Genomic DNA, 21,187 nt, shown 5'->3' on the forward strand with positions numbered 1-21,187 from the left:
AAACATATATATTTTTTAGTTATACATGACAGTAGACTATATGTTAAAATAAAGTTAGTTTTCATGGCTAATATTCCATTTTGTGTGTGTTATATATAGATATACATATATATATGCATATTATATATATATATATATATACATATATATACATATGCATATTTATATATATATATATATATATATATATATATATATATCTCCATCCATCCGTGAAGGGCATTACTCTTCATTATTGGATTAAATATTAGCTTCTTTTTTTGTTCAAAAGGGGGTTTTAAGTTGTTTGTAAAATACATAATGATCAACAAGTTGAAAGTGTTACCATAAAGGAAACATAAAAAGTGTAATAACAGGTATTAGATTTCTTATGGCAGTTTTGGGTTATAGTATAGTATATATAACAAAAGATACATGTTAAAAGAAGAATTTTTGAATATGTTGTTACACTGTAAGCCAATTGTAGATATAGCTGACACATTTTATGAAGACAAAATCTTATTACTACTGAATTCATAAGTTTGTATATAAACAAACGACAAGACTTTAAAACTTATTTGACTTGAAATTATCATTTTAACTTGGAAGGATCTATGATAGTGCCAATAAATCACTTTTAACTTGTCACTTTACGAAGTCATTTCAAAATTCCTTTTGTGTAGTATCTAAAGGATTTACTAGTAATAGAAACTTACCAAATAACAAAAAATATTTTATTATTGCTTTTCAATTATGAATGTTTTAGATAATATTAAAGGAGAAATTAAAAATATGAACCTAGAAAAGCTACAGAGAACATAGAATTTTTATTAGGATACTAAATCAGCATACAAAGAACCAGAATATAAAAGACATTTTTGTTTTCTGGCAAAAATCAATTTAAAGGTAATCATATTTAACTTCAGATGTACCTTAAAAGAAGAAGAGGCGAAGAGAAAAAATGATGATATGTTGCATGAAAAAAGTAATTACCCATTAAAAGAAAAAGAAAAAGAATATAACAAAGAGGATAAAGTGAGAAACCAACCTGAAATCTCTGCTTGTAAAATAGATACAGAATTGGAGAGTACAAGAAATCATTTTAATCAGGTAAATGAACCTTCAGTAAAGTTTCAAATTTTTACTTTATTTCATCAGCATTATTATAAAATCCCTTTAATTTACTGTATGTGGCCATGTTTTACTTAACCATGGCAATGTGGTCTGAGGAATGTGCTGTTTGGCAATTTCACCAACATGCAGTCATCATGTGTGTGTGTGTGTGTACTTCCATACACTTCAGACATCTACCACAGGAAATAAAGACTTTCAGGACCTCCATTTATATGAAATGTGTTGTATCCAAAAGCATTGGTATGTGCTGTGTGAACTACTATTTTGATTTAAAACACAATGTTATCTGACTTTAAAATTAAATGATGACATCTATGGCAAAACTAGTTACTGCAAATCTTAGCATCCCGAAGATGTTTAGCAGTTGTTTCCTGAATGAAGAAGTTGAGTTTGATCACTGAAATGAATACCAATTTAGGGCTTTTTATGTTAAGATACAGACTAAATAACTATGAACTAGTTAAAACATTTTTTTATAATTTTTTTTTAATTTTAAAATACTTTAAAAAACTGGTATCCCAGCACCCACATTAAACTCAGCTTAGTGTTTTGTGACATTTGCTATAGGATATTTTGAAAGTCATAAACATATCAGATATATTGATATCTTCTACTTGTAACCTGATTCTTATTTGATTTCCCCAATATAGCCAGTATTTTGAATGTAGTACATTAAAATCTCACAGATTTTATAAAGATGATACCATTACTTTTTTTACAAATCACTAAAGTTACATATCATTTGGGTAGGTTTAATATCTTGGAAACGACACACCACACTCTGTAGTTTATAGTGTTGTCTTCTATTAGGCTGACATGTATAATTCTAGTTTATTTACTAGAAATGTCAAGGAATTATATTGTAAAATTACTATAATTTATTTACTCATTAAGATCTTGAGGGAAATGTGTTTGTTTGCAAATGCTTACTAGTAATAGATAATTTTACAATGACCATTCCAAATGCATATCTCCTTTAAAAATGTGTCTCACAATTACATCTCTGCCTGTATTTTAGAAATGTTTTTACTCAGCCAAATTTATCTGTCATTTGTGCAGTTGAAATATAAGACATTTACTCATAAAGAATAAATCTACCTTTTAGATTTCTTTTTTAATCTTGAAGGTACCACTCTTAAATTAACCTTTTAGACTTTCTATCACCTGCTGATATGCAGACAAAATCTTGCTGAAACACATTTGTAGATTTTAGCAAGACAAAAAGAAACCTACAATTTCTGTGAGACCCAAATGCTAGAATTTACAATATGAAATTTCAGTAAAACATCTTTGCAAGCAAAAAGAAATAGACATATGCAAAAGGAAATGTTTTCTGAATTATTTTCCTGTTTTCAAATGAGTGAGTGTGTGTGTTTGTGTTTGTGTGTGTGTGTGTGTGTGTGTGTGTGTGTGTGTGTAACATAGTTAAACATCCTTCTTAAAATTAAATGTTCTTTTATTTGCCAGTATTCATCATGGGAACATATAGAAGGTTTTAAATCCATATATTTATAACCAAAATGTACATATATTGGAGGTGAAGTGCCATTTTTTTGTCCCATTGAATTAAATAATGTTCTTAATTCAACTCTATTTCTCTGCAGGAGTCCCATGATGACTTTCAGAGTAACCTTATAAAGAGAAAAGACTTTTAATATTTTCCACAGGAATAGATGATTTTTTATGATTTCAAAACCCTTGCTTCTAATAGTAGATCTTCTATTTTGGGGAAATGACTTCACTCCCTTGTTGTGTTGATGTATATTATTACTCCCACTGTTAAGTAAGGAGGAAAAGTGGGGCCAGTGAATACTCTAGTTTTGTATATTATTTTCTCACATTTGAGGAGAGAAACAAACACTTTGCTCCAAGTAATCTTCTATTTCAGTACAAAACACCTTTGGAAACAATGGCATACCATAATATGTTCTTAGAAATAAATTACTGGTATTTGTTCCCAATAAATAAGGTCCATTTATTTTCCCTATTTTATATTTACTCATGTTTCATATTTCACTGAGATGAAACAAATGCTACTGAGTAGCAATCTCAGGGTTTTCTGAGTAGAGCCTTATACATTTTGCCTTTTTGGCATTTGTATTTTGAAACACAATTCTTCTTTGGTGTTTATCCATTCACAAGACAGAAATAACTGGCTTTGTGGATGAGCACTAGAAGCAGAGGCAAAAGACTTGGAGAAAATCCTGCAACTTGCCTATGTTTTTAGCTTTGTGCTCCTTTTCAGAATAGTGATACATTGTTCATTGATATACATACATGTGTTTAGTGCTGTTCCTACATCTGTCATTTATCAATAGATGCAATTCTCATTCCTGGATGCAAAATGTTAGAAAACAGAATATGTTAGGAATACTTTCAGGAAAAGACCTTGGGGAATTTTTGTATGTCTCAGTAGATGTAGAGCTAAGGCTTTTACTACTAGCTGGTTGAATACATGAGGTGTCAGATTGCAAACTTATTCTTCTTAAAGTTAAATGTTCTTTTATTTGCCACTGAAGCCATTACAACAGATAGTTATATAATAAAATATTTGGAATTTTTAACTGCTTAAAGTGTAGATAATATAATTCTAAAAGTGGATCAACATGAGAAATAGTGAATTATTATTTTTATAGGTATATATTACAGTAGAGGTGTTTTGACATATTATACATACATAACATATAACTTCTTCTATTTAGGATTCCATTCCTGAGGTCAAAAATGATGTGAAGTTTTGCTGGTCATGTATTCATATGTGAACATAGAAATGTGATGTCAGATTCATTCTACTATCTTTCTCATCCCCTCTCAGCTTTTTTGTCTAATCCAACAAACTTCTATTCTTTTCTCCCCCACATTTATATGTGTTAGCATCCACATATTAAGGAGAATATTCAGACTTTGGATTTGAGGGACTGGCTTATTTTCACTTGGGCATGCTATTCTCCAGTTCCATCCATTTACCAGCAAATGCCATAATTTCATTCTTCATAGCTGATTCCATTGTGTATATATGACACATTTTCTTTATCCATTCATCTGTTGAAAGAGGAACCTAGGTTGGTTCCACAGCTTAGCTTTTGTAAATAGCTTCTATAAGTATTTATGTGACTGTGTTACTATAGTATTGTTTGAGAATACAGTGAGGAGCAGAATAATTGGGTCAAAATGTTATTCCATTCCAGGTTTTCTGAGGAATATCTATACTGCTTCCCTGAGTGATTGCTTGGTGCAATGTATGAGTGAATCTTTCCCCCACATTCTCATTATCACTTATTGTGACTTGCATTCTTTATATTTATCATTTCTGACTGGAGTGAGATGGAATCTCAGTGTAGTTTTAATTTTCATTTCTCTGATTGCTAGAGATGTTGAACATTTTTTTTTCATATGTTTGTTAAATATTTGCACATCTTCTTCTTTGAAGCACCTGCTCAGTTCTTTTGTCCATTTATTGATTGTGTTATTTGTTTTTTGTGGGGTTTCTTTTTGTGTGTGTGTTAATTTTTTGAATTGTTTATATATTCTGGAGATTAATGCTCTATCCGAGGTGTCAGTGACAAAGATTCTTTTCCCATTCTGTAGGCTTTCTGTTCACATTCTTTATGGTTTTCTTTGCTGTAAAGATACCATCACATTTATTGATTCTTGATTTTACTTCTTGTGCTTTAAGAGTCTTTTTGAGGAATTTAGTTCCTACACTGACATGATGGAGCCTTGTGCCTGTCTTTTCCTGTAATAGGCCTAGGATCTCTTGTCTAATGTCTAGGTCCTTGATCCACTTTGGGTTGAGTTGTGTGTGGGGTGAGAAATAGGTGTTATATTCCTCCTACTACATATAAATTTTCAGTTTTCCCAGCACCATTTGTCGAAGAACCTATCCTTTCTACAATGTATGTTTTATAGTGTGTTTATCTAGTATTAGATAACTGTATATATGTGGGTTTTTCTCTGGTTCTGTTCTGAAAAATGATCTCTTTACATTGGAAAACTAATTAATCACTTACTCTAGTCTTTCATTCTGCTGTAATGCAGATTTTTTCAATCCTTAATTACTTTTTTTAATAATCATGAATTGAACCAGAGTGCTCAACCACTGAGATGCATCCTCAGCCATTTATTTATTTATTTATTTATTTATTTATTTATTTATTTATTTATGAATGAATGAGTCAGTGTCTCACTGAATTGCTGAAGGCTGGCTTTGAACTTGCAATCCTCCTGCCTCAGTCTCCTGAGACATTGGGATTATAGGCATGTGCCTCTACACCTGGCAATTCTGACATTCTTTAAATTCCATTTTTCTTTTACTCTCTTAGATCTATTTTTTTAATTAACTTTTGAACTCTTTGGAATTTGTATTTCTATAAGCTCAGAAGTTTACATCTAATTTTTCTTCAGTGGGGTATCTATTTATTGAAACCCTTTCACCATATAAATGTACAGGTTATTCTTTAATTTCAGTGAGAATTATGAAATGTCACTTTATTGAGTGGTAGCTAAATGTATCCTTGGTCTTATTTAGGTTTCTACTAGTGATGGGACAGTGAACAAGCTATCGCATAAATATTACAAGGGAAAGGATGAAATCTCTATGAGGAAACTGGAAATGGACACAATAAAATATCAGAATCAGGAAAATAAGTGCTTTGTGAATACTGAAATTTTAATAGAAAAGAATGACAGACTTCCATGGGCACACAAATTGAATGAGGAAACACTTCCAGAAATATTCCAATACAAAGAACAGTTGGATATTTGGAAAGCTGAGAATGTGGTGCAAAATTTCACACTAGAGAGTGAAAAACAAAGCACAGAGAGACCAGAAACAGAATCCAAATCACACCCTGCCAGACCCGGTGCTGCTCCACACTATCATGGTGAAAGTCCAACACCAAAAAGACATCTAGAACTTGCTTTCCAGAGAGCAAGAGATAAAGACTTTGGTTCACAGGAAAAAAAGAATATTGATGTATCTAACCTAAAAGTTAGTAGTGAGATTCCTTCCCAACAGGATCTAAAGTCTGAAATAAAAATAAGTGACCTAGAAAACGAGCTGTGTGAGACAAGAGGTACTCTCAGAGTAATGACTTTGGCTACTGAACAGGTAAACAGACACCTAAAACAAAGACAGTTCCAACTTATGGGGATGGAACACAGGTCTCAATATGAACAAAGAAAAAGGGATGAACACCTCAGAAAGCAGGAAGCTTCCAGAGAGAAGATTTCTAAACTACAAAGTGACACTACATTGCATGAAGACCAATTGCATGACTATCAGAACAAAGGTGACATTAAAAAAGATGGGGTTATTAATATCCAAACTCAATTTTATAATGTTATAAAAAAACTTCAAGCTCGGAATGACAAACATCATCTAGTGCTGGAAAACAAATACTTGGAATTAATCAATGAAAATAATCATTTAAAAGAACAATTGGATCAATATGGAAAGGAGAAAGCAGAAGAAGTAAGTATCAAGAATGATAAATGTATAAAGAGTTTTTGAAGAAATACTCAAAGTGATATCTGCTTATGGATAAATGTTGAATCTTGATGAAAATAAAAATTTAGATATTATAAATGTGTTTTCTGTATCAACCCAGAAGTACAACCTGGTTTCCAGCAAATATAAGTTAGGCCTCATTCCCAGCACCACCAATCTCTGTTTGAAGTGCTAAGTCTTCTAATTTCCCTCTCTAATTCTTACACTCTGTGTACATATTTTAAAATAACTGTAGGTAGTCATGTGCCAACTAAACATAAATGACAGATAAAATGAATTTTAATATTTTAAAAGGAGGACATTTTAAAAACTTGGATCTGACAGATCCCTCAATTTAAGAAATTTTGTTTTTTATAAAGATTTAAGAGGTTGAGTTACAGATTTTTAGTAGAAGTATATGCTGATATTAGTAATATGGTCTAAATAATGCTGAAACAATATCTAATTTTGGTGCTGTTAATTCAACCCAAACCTTCGCACATGCTAAACACATACTCTACCAATGAGATACATCCCATCACTGAATAACAATTTTAATATCTTCTTGTTGCCATTCTTTAAGATCACAATGAAACAGATAAATTGAAATACTCATACCTAGCTTCAATTAAGTTAGTTACTTTGACAGCACATTTCAGATTTCCCAGTTGAACTGAAATGTAGAGGCTGTATTTTGTAATATATTTTCTTTACTATATTTTTATATATTTCTAGTTGATAAATTTATTTTTAGTCATTTCAATTTATCTTAAATCTGAAAATAACTGACCTGATATTTTATATTTTCATTCATGACTTGTCCACCTCTTTAAAAGCATCAATTTGTCATTATCATAAATTGGGACTAATGTGAAGAATTGCAGTAAAACCACAGTTGATTTAATCTGTAATTTGTTGTATGTATCCATGATAACTTGCTAATATTTTTCTTCATTTTATGGCCCAATTGTTATTCTGAAAGTTATATAGTGTCTTTCAGTACAAAGAAAATTGTAAACTAAAGTTTATTAATTTGGCACTGAACCTCCATGTCCATTCTAAAGAGGGTGGCAGGATTTATATACAGCAGGATTGGTGTGAGGACCAGTGAGATTTCCAGGAGATGTGGACAGGCAGTGAGGTGGAGGCCAGGTTACCTAGGGTCTTCTTTATTCTTCAAGAAAGTATACTGGAATTACTTTAGCAAAAGTTCATGAAAGTATACTGGAATTACTTTAGCAAAAGTTCATGAAAGTATATTGGAATTATTTTAGCAAAGCTTTAAAGATGCGAGGATTTGGGGTATTAATTTGATCATCTAATATGAGAAGGATAATAACATCTTTACAATTCACCACCACCAATTAGACTTGTGTAATCATTTCTGATTGAGAATTTAGTTGGTTGTTAAACATTGCAACTCTATCAAGAGCAGTATGTAGAGATACAGAGCTGACCCCATCATCTAAGGAATGTGATAGTGATTAGGCAAAAATACAGAACCTTCTGTTTCCTTAAGGGAATTCAGAAATAAAAAGGAGTGTACATGCATGCAAAAAAGAGGATAAAGTGATGTAAGTAGTAATTTTTTTTCAGAGTAAAAATATCATAATAAAATATTATTAGTATATTTTTAAAGTGAGCTGAATAACAAAATTATTAACAGAAATATCAAGTAATTATAAGACATCTTGAAAAACAACTGGCTGGTACCCTGATATTACAATCTGTATAAGAGGCTTCACTAGAAGATTTATCACATTTTCACATGAATTTAAAAGATAAAGACAGGATTTAATGAAGACACTAGGACAAATGACAAGTTAACTATGTATAAAAGTGAACATGACAATTGTAAATCTACACCAGCTTAAGTAATAAAAATTGTTCTGGGATGCTAATTTCAATGAAGAGACTTCTTTATATTTTTATTATAATTGATTTTATTATATTTTGGGATCTTTATTCTGCACTTATTTCTTACACTTAAATTTTATTATGGAATTTTTCTCTTACAACATCATACATCTTTTATTAAAATATCTACCCTGAGGAAAGTTTTTTTCTATAACCCAGCAGCTTTTAATGTTATCTCTACTTCCATGGTGAGACAAGGAAAATTAAATCAGAGGTTAGTATTTAATAGAATGTTTCAGGCAATTTTGGTTTTTTTACCTTCATTTTTGTGCATCTATACAGAATCAGCAGGTAATTACTAAATGAATCTCAAAAAAGTCTGTAAAAAAAAGGTTTTTATGCTTTTCTCAAAATACATGTGTGTTTTAATTTATTGTTTAATTATTGGAAAACTTTGGCTATTTATTTTTTTCACTTTAGATACATTATGAAAGCATGTAAATATTTGTATAACGTGTGGACTGATATCCAATCTAGACAATAAAAAATGTCATCTAATTTTTTCAGTAGACCTCTTAAAAGGCATTTTTATGATATATATGATGCACATGCCATCCAATTCACCCATTTAACATGTAAAATTCAGTGTCTCTTAGAATAGTAACAGAGTTATATAACCATTTACAGTCAATTTTAGATCATTTCGTGGTCTTGAAAAAAACCTGCAATCTCTTAGCTGTCAGCTTTCTAATCCCTCCATCTTTCAAAGTCCTAGAAAACCACTATGTGTGTGTGTGTGTGTGTGTGTGTGTGTGTGTGTGTGTGTGTGTGTATGTGTGTTTTTAAGAGAGATAATTTTTTAATATTTATTTTTTAGTTTTCGGTGGACACAACATTTTTACTTAATTTTTATGTGGTGCTGAGTATCAAACCCAGTGCCCTGTGCATGCCAGGCAAGCACACTACCACTTAAGCCATAGCCCCACCAATATATTTTTTTAATAATTTATAAATGTAGACAAAAGTAATTTATATATATATATATATATATATATATATATATATATATATATATATATATAGTTGTACATGACAGTAGACTGTATTTTGACATATACATACATGGAGTATAACTTCACATTTTTATGTGTTATGTGTTAAGTTATACTGGTCATGTATTCATGTGTGAACATAGAAATGTTGTGTCAATTTTTTCTACTGTCTTTTCCATTCTCATTCTCATTCCCATCCCTTTTATCTAATCCAATGAACTTCTATTCTTTTCTCCCCCATTTCTTACTATGTGTTAGCATCTATTATGAGAGACTTTCAGCTTTTGGATTTGGGAGATTGGCTTATTTCACTTAGCATGATAATCTCCAATTCCCTCCATTTACTGGCAAATACCATAATTTCATTCTTTTTCACAGCTGAGTAATATTTTTCTAATTTATTCATCTATTGAAGGGCACCTAGGTTGGTTTCATAGCTTAGCTATTGTGATTTGAGCTACTATAGACATTGTTGTGGCTGTGTCACTGTAGTATGATTTTAAGGATTTTGTTTATAAATCAAGGAGTGGGATAAATGTGTCAAATGGTGGTTACATTCCAAGACTTCTGAGGACTCTCCATACTGCTTTACAAAATGATTGCACCAATTTGCAGTCCTATCAATATTTATCATTACTTGTATTCTTGCCAATTGCCATTCTGACTGGAGTGGGATTAAATATCAGCCTTTGGATGTGGAAGATTGGCTTATTTCTCTAAATTGCTAGAGATGATTTTTTTTTCATTTATTTGTTGGCCATTTTCATATGTTCTTCTGTGAAGTGCCTTTTCAGTTCCTTTGCCCATTTATTGATTTGAGTTATTTGGGTTTTGTTGTTTTGGTGTTAAATAATTTGAGTTATTTGTATATCCTGCAGATTAATGCTCTATCTGAGGTGCACATGGCAATGATTTTCTCACCTTCCGTGGGCTCTCTGTTCATATTCTAGATTATTTCCTTTGCTGTGAAAAAGTTTTTTAGTTCAATACCAACTGATTTATTGATCCTTTTAAAACTTTTTTTAGTTGTATATAGATCACAATATCTTTATTTATTTTTATGTGGTGCTGAGGATCAAATACAGTGCCTCACACATGAAAGGCAAGCACTCTACCACTGAATTACCAGCCCTCATTTATTGATTCTTGATATTCTTGGTTTGGGGAATCTTGTTGAGGAAGTTGGCTTATAGTTTCAACTCTAAAATTACTCTGTAATAGATATTTCATACAAGTAGATTTTATACAACTCTAGGTCTTTTCTTTTTTTACCAGTTTCTTTGACTTAGAATACTGTTAGAATCCTCTGTGTTGTAGCAAGCATCACTTTTATTTTTTTTCTGTTGTCTAGTGAACTCTGTTTTATGAATATGTCACTTAGCCAATCATCAATTGATGAACCTTAAAATGCTTCTACCTCTTGACTACACCAGTACTACATGCCTGGAAACATATATTTACAAGTTAATTTTTGGACATGTTTTTATTACCCTACCTGCTGGTGGTCTTCATGAATTGTGAAGATTTTATTATCTCTCTGTCTTACTCATGCTGTGCTTTTTGTCTTGTCTGTTTTTATTAATTTGATTTCTTTTATTCCGAGCTCACAAAAAAATAAGTTTTTATTTTTTATGCATTTTCTCTGTCTTTTTTGTCACCAACAGTGTTTAACTGGTGATTATCTTGTTGAAATATAAATTCACTCAAGGTGAGAGTAATATCTGATATTCACACCTATTTTAGAATGAATGGAAAATATTATTGTCTAATAGTTGTTTTTTAAAAAATTACTATTTGATATCATACCAATACTTTTTGTTAATAGATTGATCTGTTAAGACTTTTATTCTAACTATACTTTAGTGATTAAATGTAAAATTAAATTCATTTAACCTGATAGTGAATTCATCTGTATAATGCTCATACTTGTGTCAGTATGGGAAAAATCTTCTATATAGATTTCCCCAACGTTCATTATGTAGCCAGAATAGATTTATAGATCTGTAATCCTTGACCAACTGAAAAGCTAATACCTTGCATTATAGAAACAATCTACTCATCATAATGCTGGTAGATTATGTTTTTTTTCCAATTGAATTTATGTAAAGTTTGTTCTTTAAGTTTTTATTAAATATTTTCAGTATCTTATTTTCATACTGTGTTATTTCATACTTATTTTATTCACGCAGATGGATGATCTTACTACAAAGATGGACAATGCATCTTCAAAACATTTACAATTGAAATCAAACTATCAATATTTTATGCAGAACTTGTTTTTTTTGAAAAGTATACATGATACATTTGAAAAAATAGAAAGGAATCAAAAAAAGTTGGAAGAAAATGTAGCAAACTTTTCAAGGCACACCCAGAGCACTAGAGTAGAACAATGCCAAGGAGTACAGTGGAAATCTGGCACTGAACAACAAGCAACATGGAATTTAGAGGAGAAGCAAAAACAAGTACTTCTGGTTTTACAGACTATGTTATTTATCTGTAATCTGCTTTAATTTATTTCACTGTAAATTGTATTTTGGATACATACATTATATGTGTATTCTATATCTCTTGAGGAAAGTTGTGTAGATTTCTAAGAGGAAGAAGACATTTGATGCCCCCTTCAAATACCTCAGTTTACATCATTCATATAGCTAATTCAATATGAATAATGATTTTTATCAGATAACTTTGACATTGTATAATAGTGAGCATAAATAAGACTATGAGGAGAAAAGAAAAAGTGTGATGAAGAAATATAACATACTTTTGAATTGTTAGTTTAAATTTTTCAAGTTTTATACTTTGAATTGATTCTATTATTCTTTATCAGATGATCTGAGTACTAACATGAGAATGATTCATGACTAAGAGCACAGTTCAATGGTAGATAGCTTGTCTAGCCTGTGCAAGGTCCTGGGTTCCATCTGCAATAGAAATGAGGAGGAGGAGAGGGGAGGAGGTGAGCAAGGGAGGAGAAGGGGAAGAAGGAGAGGAAGAACTTAATTATTATTAGTTCAAGTTTAATGTAGTTTATGGGCAGGGTAGGAGGAAGGGAAGGAGGAAAGAAAGAACTTAATTATTATTAGTTCAGGTTTAATGTAGTTGATAGTGATGACAGAAGTTTAAAGTCTATCATCTTTCTTCTTCACATTTAAAATTGTGGGGTGAATTTTTGACTCAGAACTAAATGAAATAAAAACATAATAATTATTTAGTTCTAATTGTTTTTAAAATGCATTCTTTTTATTTTCTTTAGACACAAGCAGCAGCTGTGGAAATTTCACAGCAGTTAAGACAGACTAATTTTGCTTCAATAAGAAGTCAAATGGAACTCAGAATTAGCCATCTGGAATCTGAACTAAAAATTCTAAGAAATGCAACTGGAAGAATATAGCACATCTATATAGAAGAATCAAAATTCCACAAGTATGACAAAACCTAGACTTAAAGAGAGCACTTTAATTTCCTTAATTTCTCTCTACTGCATAACTTCAAGACAGATTCATGAGATCAGTAGCATGCAAAAGCTAACTAGACAATACAATGTGTAGATGTAATGTTAGGAAATTAATGTACTTTTGATATATTAGTTTAGGAAATTTATCGTTCACTCACATTTTACATCTGGAAGCAGACTATCAAGCTTTCTTTTCTTAGTGTTCTCCTATATGTAATCTTGTCTATTAGACTTCTAGTTAAGTATTTTTGAAGTTTTTAATCCAGATAGGTATATTGTGTCCAAATTGTTTCTAAGCATTTCATAACATGGAAACATGTACAAGTTTAATAATTTTTGAAAGATTATTACTTAAACCCTACATGGTCGGTGTTGCTAAAACTACCTTCTCGGCACATTCTGACGCCTTTTATATTGATATTTGATATTATCCTTAGATGGTACCTAGAGACAAAATGTTATGTATAGTTTTCTGTCTCTACATTGTCATGCTTGTGATAAAGGGAAAGATCATCACAGGAATGAAGGGAAGTATAACTTGCAAAGTGGTTAAAAATATTCTGTTGATCAGTGTTGGGGCCTGTGAATGACAGAATGAATGGACAGGAGTCTCCTGAAGCCTTGGTAACAAATTAATGTGTCATCTTTCTTGGAAGCAGCTATAATTTATCTTGATCACCAACCTAGGTATCTTGTTCTGCACCAGTGGTTGTTGCTCTGAATTAAGCATTTGCTCTCAGAGTCAAATGCTTAATTTATCTAGATGATTTATCGAGGTAGAATATACATGTGGAGGTAGTAAATGCTTGAAAAGATCTTCAAAGAATGTTCTTTAAGTTCTTGAACTGGTTCACTAAGTATGGATCTTTCTAGCTTTACTAAAATTTTCTAGTTGCATATTTTTATGGAAACCATGATGATTTAATATACTTCAACATAGTAAAATGGCTTTGGTAGTCAAATAAACTAAGGTATATATCATCTGCTATAGTTATCTTTAAAATACCAATATTTCTAATTGCATCCTCCAAAAAGAGTTTTTCAAGAAGGCACATTGTTACCTGAAAAGTCACACATCTCTGATTGTTTTCTATCTTTCACCTACAATACTTTAATTGCAAGTTTGAAGCCCCCTAGAAATATGTGAACTTCTTTAGAGAAATTACAAACTCATGATTGCATGCACTCTCTCTATTTTGATTCTTTTCAGTGTTGTGCCCTCTTACTGAGAATTTCCACTTACTATTTTTTCTTAATAATTTATTTATTTGTAGATAGACACAATATCTTTATTTTGTTTATTTATTTTATGTGGTGCTAAGGATTGAATTCAGTGCCTCACATGTGTACTCTATCACTGAGCCACAATCCCTCTACTTAATCTTATGGCAAGTTTTAAAATTATTTAATTTGGTGAAAAAAATATATATATAATATTTATACATAATATTGAGGTTAATTTTTATATAATTAAACTAGAATGAAATATAATGTACTCTAATTCAGTGACCAGTACTTCTGCTTTATCTCCCCTGCTTCCTCCCTGTGCTCTCTTTCTTCTGCTCTACTAATCTATGTTATACTTATTTCTAGTTTTTTTAAATTATAAAATATGGATATACATGAAGGTGAAATTCACTGTGATATGTTCATAAGCATACACAGAAAAATTTGATCAGATTCATTTCACTATTCCACACTGAGTGCTGTCCCCAACTCCATGGGTTGGATTGGGTTAGGGTTAGAGTTAAGATCAGGGTTTCATTGTGTAACAGGAGCTCTTCAGTACAACCATGTGATTTCCTTTATATTAAGACTTCATTTGGTTGAGTCAAATATTATTCCAACTGTGATAAGCCATATTTTTAAGAGATGGCAAGAAAAACAATATTCAAGTATTTTGAACCCATTTGAAGATATTTCTATAATATTTTACCATTTTTTGATCAGGGGTAATATTACAACAATGAAATATCTGCTTGAAAATGAACAAATAAAAGGTAGCATCTTGCCTTCATTGCATATCATTGTTGTTAGAATTCCCATTTCACTGAACCTTGGTTTAGATCATTTTTGCTTTTTTATACCAGGGATTGAGCTCAAGGGAAATTGACCTCTAAGCCATATCCCGAGACCTATTTTGTATTTTATTTAGAGACAGGGTCTCACTGAGTTACTTAGAGCCTCACGGTTGCTGAGGCTGGCATTGAACTCGTGATCCTCCTGTCTCAGCCTCTTGAGCCACTGAGATTACAGGCATGTACCACCACACCCTGCTTCCATAGTGTTTTGATGATCTTCTTTAACTCACAGTAAAGCCGTGCACATCCATGTTAAATGTGGCCTCAACCTTATTCTTTTATTTGACATTTTGACCTAAAAAAATCACAGGAGAACAAATCTAAACTTTTCAAAACAATGCTGCAGTCAAATAATTGTGACAGAAAGAATAGTTTTTAATACATAAATTACAATGTATATTTTTTTCAGTTTCTTACATGAATATCTTTCTGAAAAAAATAAAAATCAGGCTTGAAGTGCTTCAGAATCATAAAATTGGATGACTATGTACAAAAATATAATGAAAGTTGTTATGTATGATGAAAGTATAAGTTGTTCTTATTAGTTCTGAACAGAAAAATGAGATAATTTACCATTTACAGACAATGTGTGTGAATGTAGACACAATGCAAAGGGATTTGAGGGGCAATTCTTTTCCCATTGTATTTCTTCGAGAAAGTGATATTTATTTTTTTACTTATTCATAAGCTAGTTTATTTAAAAGTTAATTTAATAGTTCTAGATTTCCTTGTGGAACATTAATTTGTATTTCATGCTACCCTTAATCAGAGAGTTTCAAAAGCTCTCTTCTATTAAGACACAAAGATATGTCTTCTTAATCACTGAAATTTTTTTCAAAGATGAAGGGAGAAGAGGAGAGGAGAAAATACTAGAGAGAAAGAGTAATCAAATTATTTTATGTGTATCTGTGAATATTTCATAATTTCTCTATTATGTATAATTAAATGCACCAGTAAAAATTTTGTTTAAATTAATTTCCCTGAAATAAAAGACAGGAATGGGAATTCTGTTGATCAAAATCATTTGTTTTCACATCAAAAGTGTAAAGGCATTGGACATCACCTTATTGTTATCATTACAACATACTTACTGTGTTCAGTAAACTATTTTAGACCCTATTTGGGAAATTAGTAAGAGAACAGCTTTTATATAAAGGACACTCTATATGATAATACTTATGCAAGAGTTGCAAGTATTTTCACACATTTCTCATCAAGTGCACACCTATAATGAGCCAAATGCTTCAAAAATGCTGGTCATAACTTCTGAGAAGAAATTAATTACAATTAAAGAGCTATTTTTTTTCAAGTTTGAAAATCAACAAATGAAAAATCTTAAGTTTGAAACTACCTTTTTTCCCCACTTCTACCTCACTATGAAACTGTCAGCCTGTACACTGACAGTCTTCTGTGGGAAAAAATGAGTTCACCCATTTTTGTGGCTTATGGCCAAAAGCCCAGACTGACCTAGTTAAGCATTTAAAATACCCTGTCATGATTCTGACATTAGTTTACATTTTGCCCTCAAAATAAAAGTCTGAAATTTCTTAGCCCAAAATTAAAATACCCAAATCAACTGGATTCTTGTCAGGTTATTTAGCTTTTTCTCTTCTCATTAGCTGTACTGTCTCTTTGCTCTGGATTCTAGTGACATTGCACCACTGATGACTCCACAAGTGTTCTTTCTCATCTCATTGTCTGCATGCTTCTCTTCCCTTCCTGTCACAATTTCTCCTTTTCCTTCAGGTATTAATTCACATATTACTTCCACTGAAGGACCACAAACACTGACACAAATTTGGGACAGAAGTCCCTTCTAAGTGTTCCAGTAGTATCCTGTTTTATCTCTGTCATAATGACAATGAATCTGTATGGAAATTGCCTGCTTGCCTGCTTTTCAAGTTATGGTATATGACTGTTGAGGGGTGTCCATTATCATCTCCATGTTATCATCCTAGTGCTTTTAGAATACCCTAGCATATGGATGTCAAATTTTGCATAAGGTGTGAAGAAACCAAAGCTCTAATACTCAGTAATAATGAGAGCTGTGTATGAAAATATGGGCATATTGCATTTCATAGTAATTTTGTATATTGAACATACATATCTATTTTTTTATTCTTATAAACAATGAAAAGTTCTCAACTTTTCTTCATTGGTTCATACTTATAAAATCTTTGAGAAAAAATATAATTCTTTTTCTCTCCCCTTGCTACAGAATTCGAATCTTGACCATGGGAGCGTCTTAAGAATTACTAATAAGCCAAGACAAGATCTATTTTTGGAAACATCATAAGTATATACAAAGATTTTAAGGAAAAAAATATGAAAGCTAATATTGTGTTTTTCAGACTGTTGATATAATGTTTGAAGTGTTTGATGAAATGTGTGATGTAAAAACTTAATTTAAATGTATGTGTGTATTATATATATATATGATAAAATTCTCAAAATATGAAAATTATTTACATCTGTAAGAAAATTTAAAGTGCAAGTGCAAACCAGTTTTTATTGAGATATGTTTTCAAACTGTCTAAATGCTAGCATCTAAGCTTCATTCAACAACCAAATGGTCAACAGTAATTTGGTGGATCTAAATATCACATTAATGATGGATTATTTGTATTATAAAAAATGTATCACTGAATATGGGTCCAGAGAATTAGGCAACATTAGTTTGGTATGCCAGTTACTGTATTCACTAATGGATTAATGTATTAGAATTATTATATTGCCATCAAACATATAATCTTTAAATTTTTATAATTTTAATTTGAAGCACTGACTTACGATTTCTTCCTAGTAAGAAACAGTATTTGATTAATGTTTTTTGCCTTTTCTCTTTGTTTATACAATCTTGGGAAATAATAGTAAAGTTGCAGGTTCTAATATAAAGTACTTTTGTCCATTGAAACATTTTAAATTGAATTGCTAACATATGCCATCATTCATGATATTTTTAGAATTTCCTACAAGTCAGAACATGCTAGATAACTACAATACAACCTTAATTCATTGTGAATTAATTTTTAAAATATTAACACATAACAGCATACTTGTTAATCATATCCATTTCATATGAAGTTTATATTGTTATCTAGCATGTTCTGACTTGTAGGAAATACTAAACATATCATGAAAGATGGCATATGTTAGCAATTCACTTTAAAATGCTTCAGTGGACAAAAGCATTTTATATTAGAACCTGCAACTTCATTATTATTTTCCAAGATTGTATAAAGAGAAAAAAGCAAAAAAAAAAATTAAGCAAATGATGTTTCTCAAATCAATACTAATACATTCTATCATAATGCCTTCAACCACTTAAATCCTAAGATTATTTTCATGTTTTTCTAGTAGCCTGATATATTGTCCTTTATAAGAAAACATTTCATTCAGAGCCACGAAATTAAATTAATTGTTGTATTTTACAGGTGCATTCAGATTTAAATATTTCTTCGTCTTAACTTTCATGACCTTGAATCTTTCCAGGGAGAAAGCATGTAGAATTGCTTAAGATGGATTTTCTCATTTCTTTATGATTGGAACTCGATTACATGTTTTTTGGCAAGAGTATCACAGAATCAATTCTGTAATTTTTCTTTGAATCACATCATATGACTTATAATATCCTCATTACTGCTGATGTTAATATTGGTCATTAATGTGGTATTTGCAGGATTTTACTTTCTGATTAATATTTTTGTGGGGAGATAGTTTGAGGCTATAAATATCCTAATCAATCATCCACCACTAAATTTATTCATTTAATTATACCTATAAAGATTTATGGTTTATTTTATTGAGTATGCTGTTACTTGTTAATATTTTTAAGATTTATTTTTCTTTCAGAAATGTTCAATTTTGACAATCTCAGATTTATAGAAGATTTATAACAGTAGTGCAAAGAATTCCTAGGAAATATTCCTCAAATGTTATTATTTTGTTAACTTGTTTCATCTCTTCTTCTCCATTTCTAGATAATAGGTACATAACAGTTTTTATCTCTGAACCATTTGCAAGATGCACATGTCTTTTTATTCCTAAATAGTAATATTTTATTAAAATGAGAAATTACCTTCTATAAGTATTGTGCAATAATCAAAATAGGGAAATTGTATTATGAATATCTACTCTACAAATCTATTCCAAATTGCCAGTAATTTCAACAATTGTCTTTGAACCAAAATAAATCCAATTTTGGGAAATTTTAGTATCAATTATTTACTGTTTCCAGTGGTCTTGTTTCTTCTGTCTTTTTTTTTCAAATCTGGGACAGTTCCTGAGTATTTCTGGGCTATTCATGACATCTATGATTTTGAATGGTGTATGTCAGTAGTAGTTCTGTAGATTTTCCTTCAGTTTAGGATCATGTGATGTTTTCTCATGAGTGAATTCAGGTTATGCCACTAGAGAAAGACCATCATGCATGCAATGCTTACTTCTTATAATACAGCATACTCAGGCAGCACTGACAGACATGGTCACAAACTGTGATCAGCCTCTAGTAATGGTGGGCATCCTCTAGGATCTAGAGTTAGTCTCTACTTTTAAGAGTAAGCAAATATCTGGAGCCTCAATTACACAGACACAAGAAACTGTGGAGGTATGTAGGGACACTTGGTTTTAACATTGTTTAGTGTTGACTAATTATTTGGTTAAGGTAGTATCTATCACATTGGGCCATGATAAACATAGCATTTATTTACCCTTTATATTCCTTTTTTTCATAAATATTTTGTATATATCTGCTTGGTCCTTAAAATTTTACCCACTAAAATTAATATTTTATTGATGATTCCTCCTTGTCTCAAATTATTACTATGGTGATGGCCAAATAATTTTTTTTATTGATTCCACATAAACAAATAAACTTTTGTTTGCAAAAGTGGGCAAGAAGAAAAAGCTTATTATTCTGTTATTCACATCCCCCAGAAATGGACAGCAGCTGCCCTTTTAAGTTGATTTCACATATTTTTGATGTGTTCCTATTCATCCTGGAATACTTTTGACTTTATTGCACAACAAGATGTTTCAAGCACATCATTTATTTTCTTGTTCCAGAGCTGGGATTAGAAATTTTTTCTAGAGGCTCTGTTTTCTGTTAGAGGAGAAATATCTGACCAGTATTTGTGGTGGTTATCATTATTTCCTTTGGGGTTTTTGTGTTAAGGACATTTATCATATTTATAACATACAAATATATATTATTTTTTTTCTTTACTGAGAATCAAACCCAGAGTTTCACATATGCTAGGCAAGTGCTCTGCCACTGATCCACAACCCCAGCCCACAATGTGTATATTTTATATAGAAAACATGCAAGAAGGATCTTTTGTATTTATCCTAATTTTTTATGTATGTATTCATATATAAAAAGATTTTATACTGATATATTACATATACACATGTAAAGAATATTATAGGATTTACTTTTGAATTAGAAATAGTCTAAATATTCTTAATAATTCTGATTTTACATCTGTAAATAATGTGGTATGCAGTCATTTTTTAAAATGAGGTGAGATTTATACAGTATGTATTATTTCAAATATAAAGCATATTTAAAGCACTTAGCTTGTTAACACATCTTAAGTTCATTTTGTTCTAATAGTTCTAACAACTTGCCAAATTGCAGAAAGAAGCTGCCTGCCACACTGGAACTCCACTTGGTTACAGAAATTTTACTCATAGTTAGATTTTAATTTTCATTACCAGTGGATGAATGCTCAAATATTTGACTCTCAAATTAACCTGAATTCTTCTTGTGGATTGGACATAGGGATTCATGTTCCACTAACCTGTCAATATTTTTGGTGATATAAAATTATATCAATGGAATTTGCAAATTTTTTTCAGAGAACCACATCATGAAGACTTTAGGCTTTATGACCAGAAGTCCTCTTTGGTCATAGCCTAAAATCTGCAATATATAATAATTGAATGCCTGATGGCATTCCAATAAAACTATATTTTCATGGGAAGAGGGCATAGATCAGTGGTAGAGTACTTGCATAGCATATATGAAGCCTGAGGTCAAATCCCAGCATGGCAAAAGAAAACAACAGAAACAATTTATTTGCCAAAACAGGTTAAATGCTGTATTTAGTCTTGATTTGTTGGTACAATGTGCTGCTAA

General features: G+C 31.0%; 1 protein-coding gene across 2 annotated transcripts in view; it reads left to right on the top strand.

Annotated features, from left to right (window-relative positions):
• Positions 1–19,271, top strand: part of LOC144375089 (ankyrin repeat domain-containing protein 26-like) — a 69,360-nt gene extending 50,089 nt beyond the window's left edge. Inside the window, exons 11-15 of one of the 2 annotated variants that reach the window (XM_078038640.1) lie at positions 906–1,089; positions 5,642–6,586; positions 11,700–11,972; positions 12,767–12,936; positions 17,267–19,271. In XM_078038640.1, the coding sequence (XP_077894766.1) occupies positions 906–1,089; positions 5,642–6,586; positions 11,700–11,972; positions 12,767–12,904 (1,540 nt within the window). In that variant the 3' untranslated portion in view covers positions 12,905–12,936; positions 17,267–19,271. The remainder of the gene's footprint in view (positions 1–905; positions 1,090–5,641; positions 6,587–11,699; positions 11,973–12,766; positions 12,937–17,266) is intronic. The other variant, XM_078038641.1, reaches the window with a different exon arrangement.
• The last annotated feature ends 1,916 nt before the right edge of the window (positions 19,272–21,187 follow it).

Source organism: Ictidomys tridecemlineatus, chromosome 2, assembly GCF_052094955.1.
Source record: "Ictidomys tridecemlineatus isolate mIctTri1 chromosome 2, mIctTri1.hap1, whole genome shotgun sequence".
Taxonomy (NCBI): Eukaryota; Metazoa; Chordata; class Mammalia; order Rodentia; family Sciuridae; genus Ictidomys; species Ictidomys tridecemlineatus.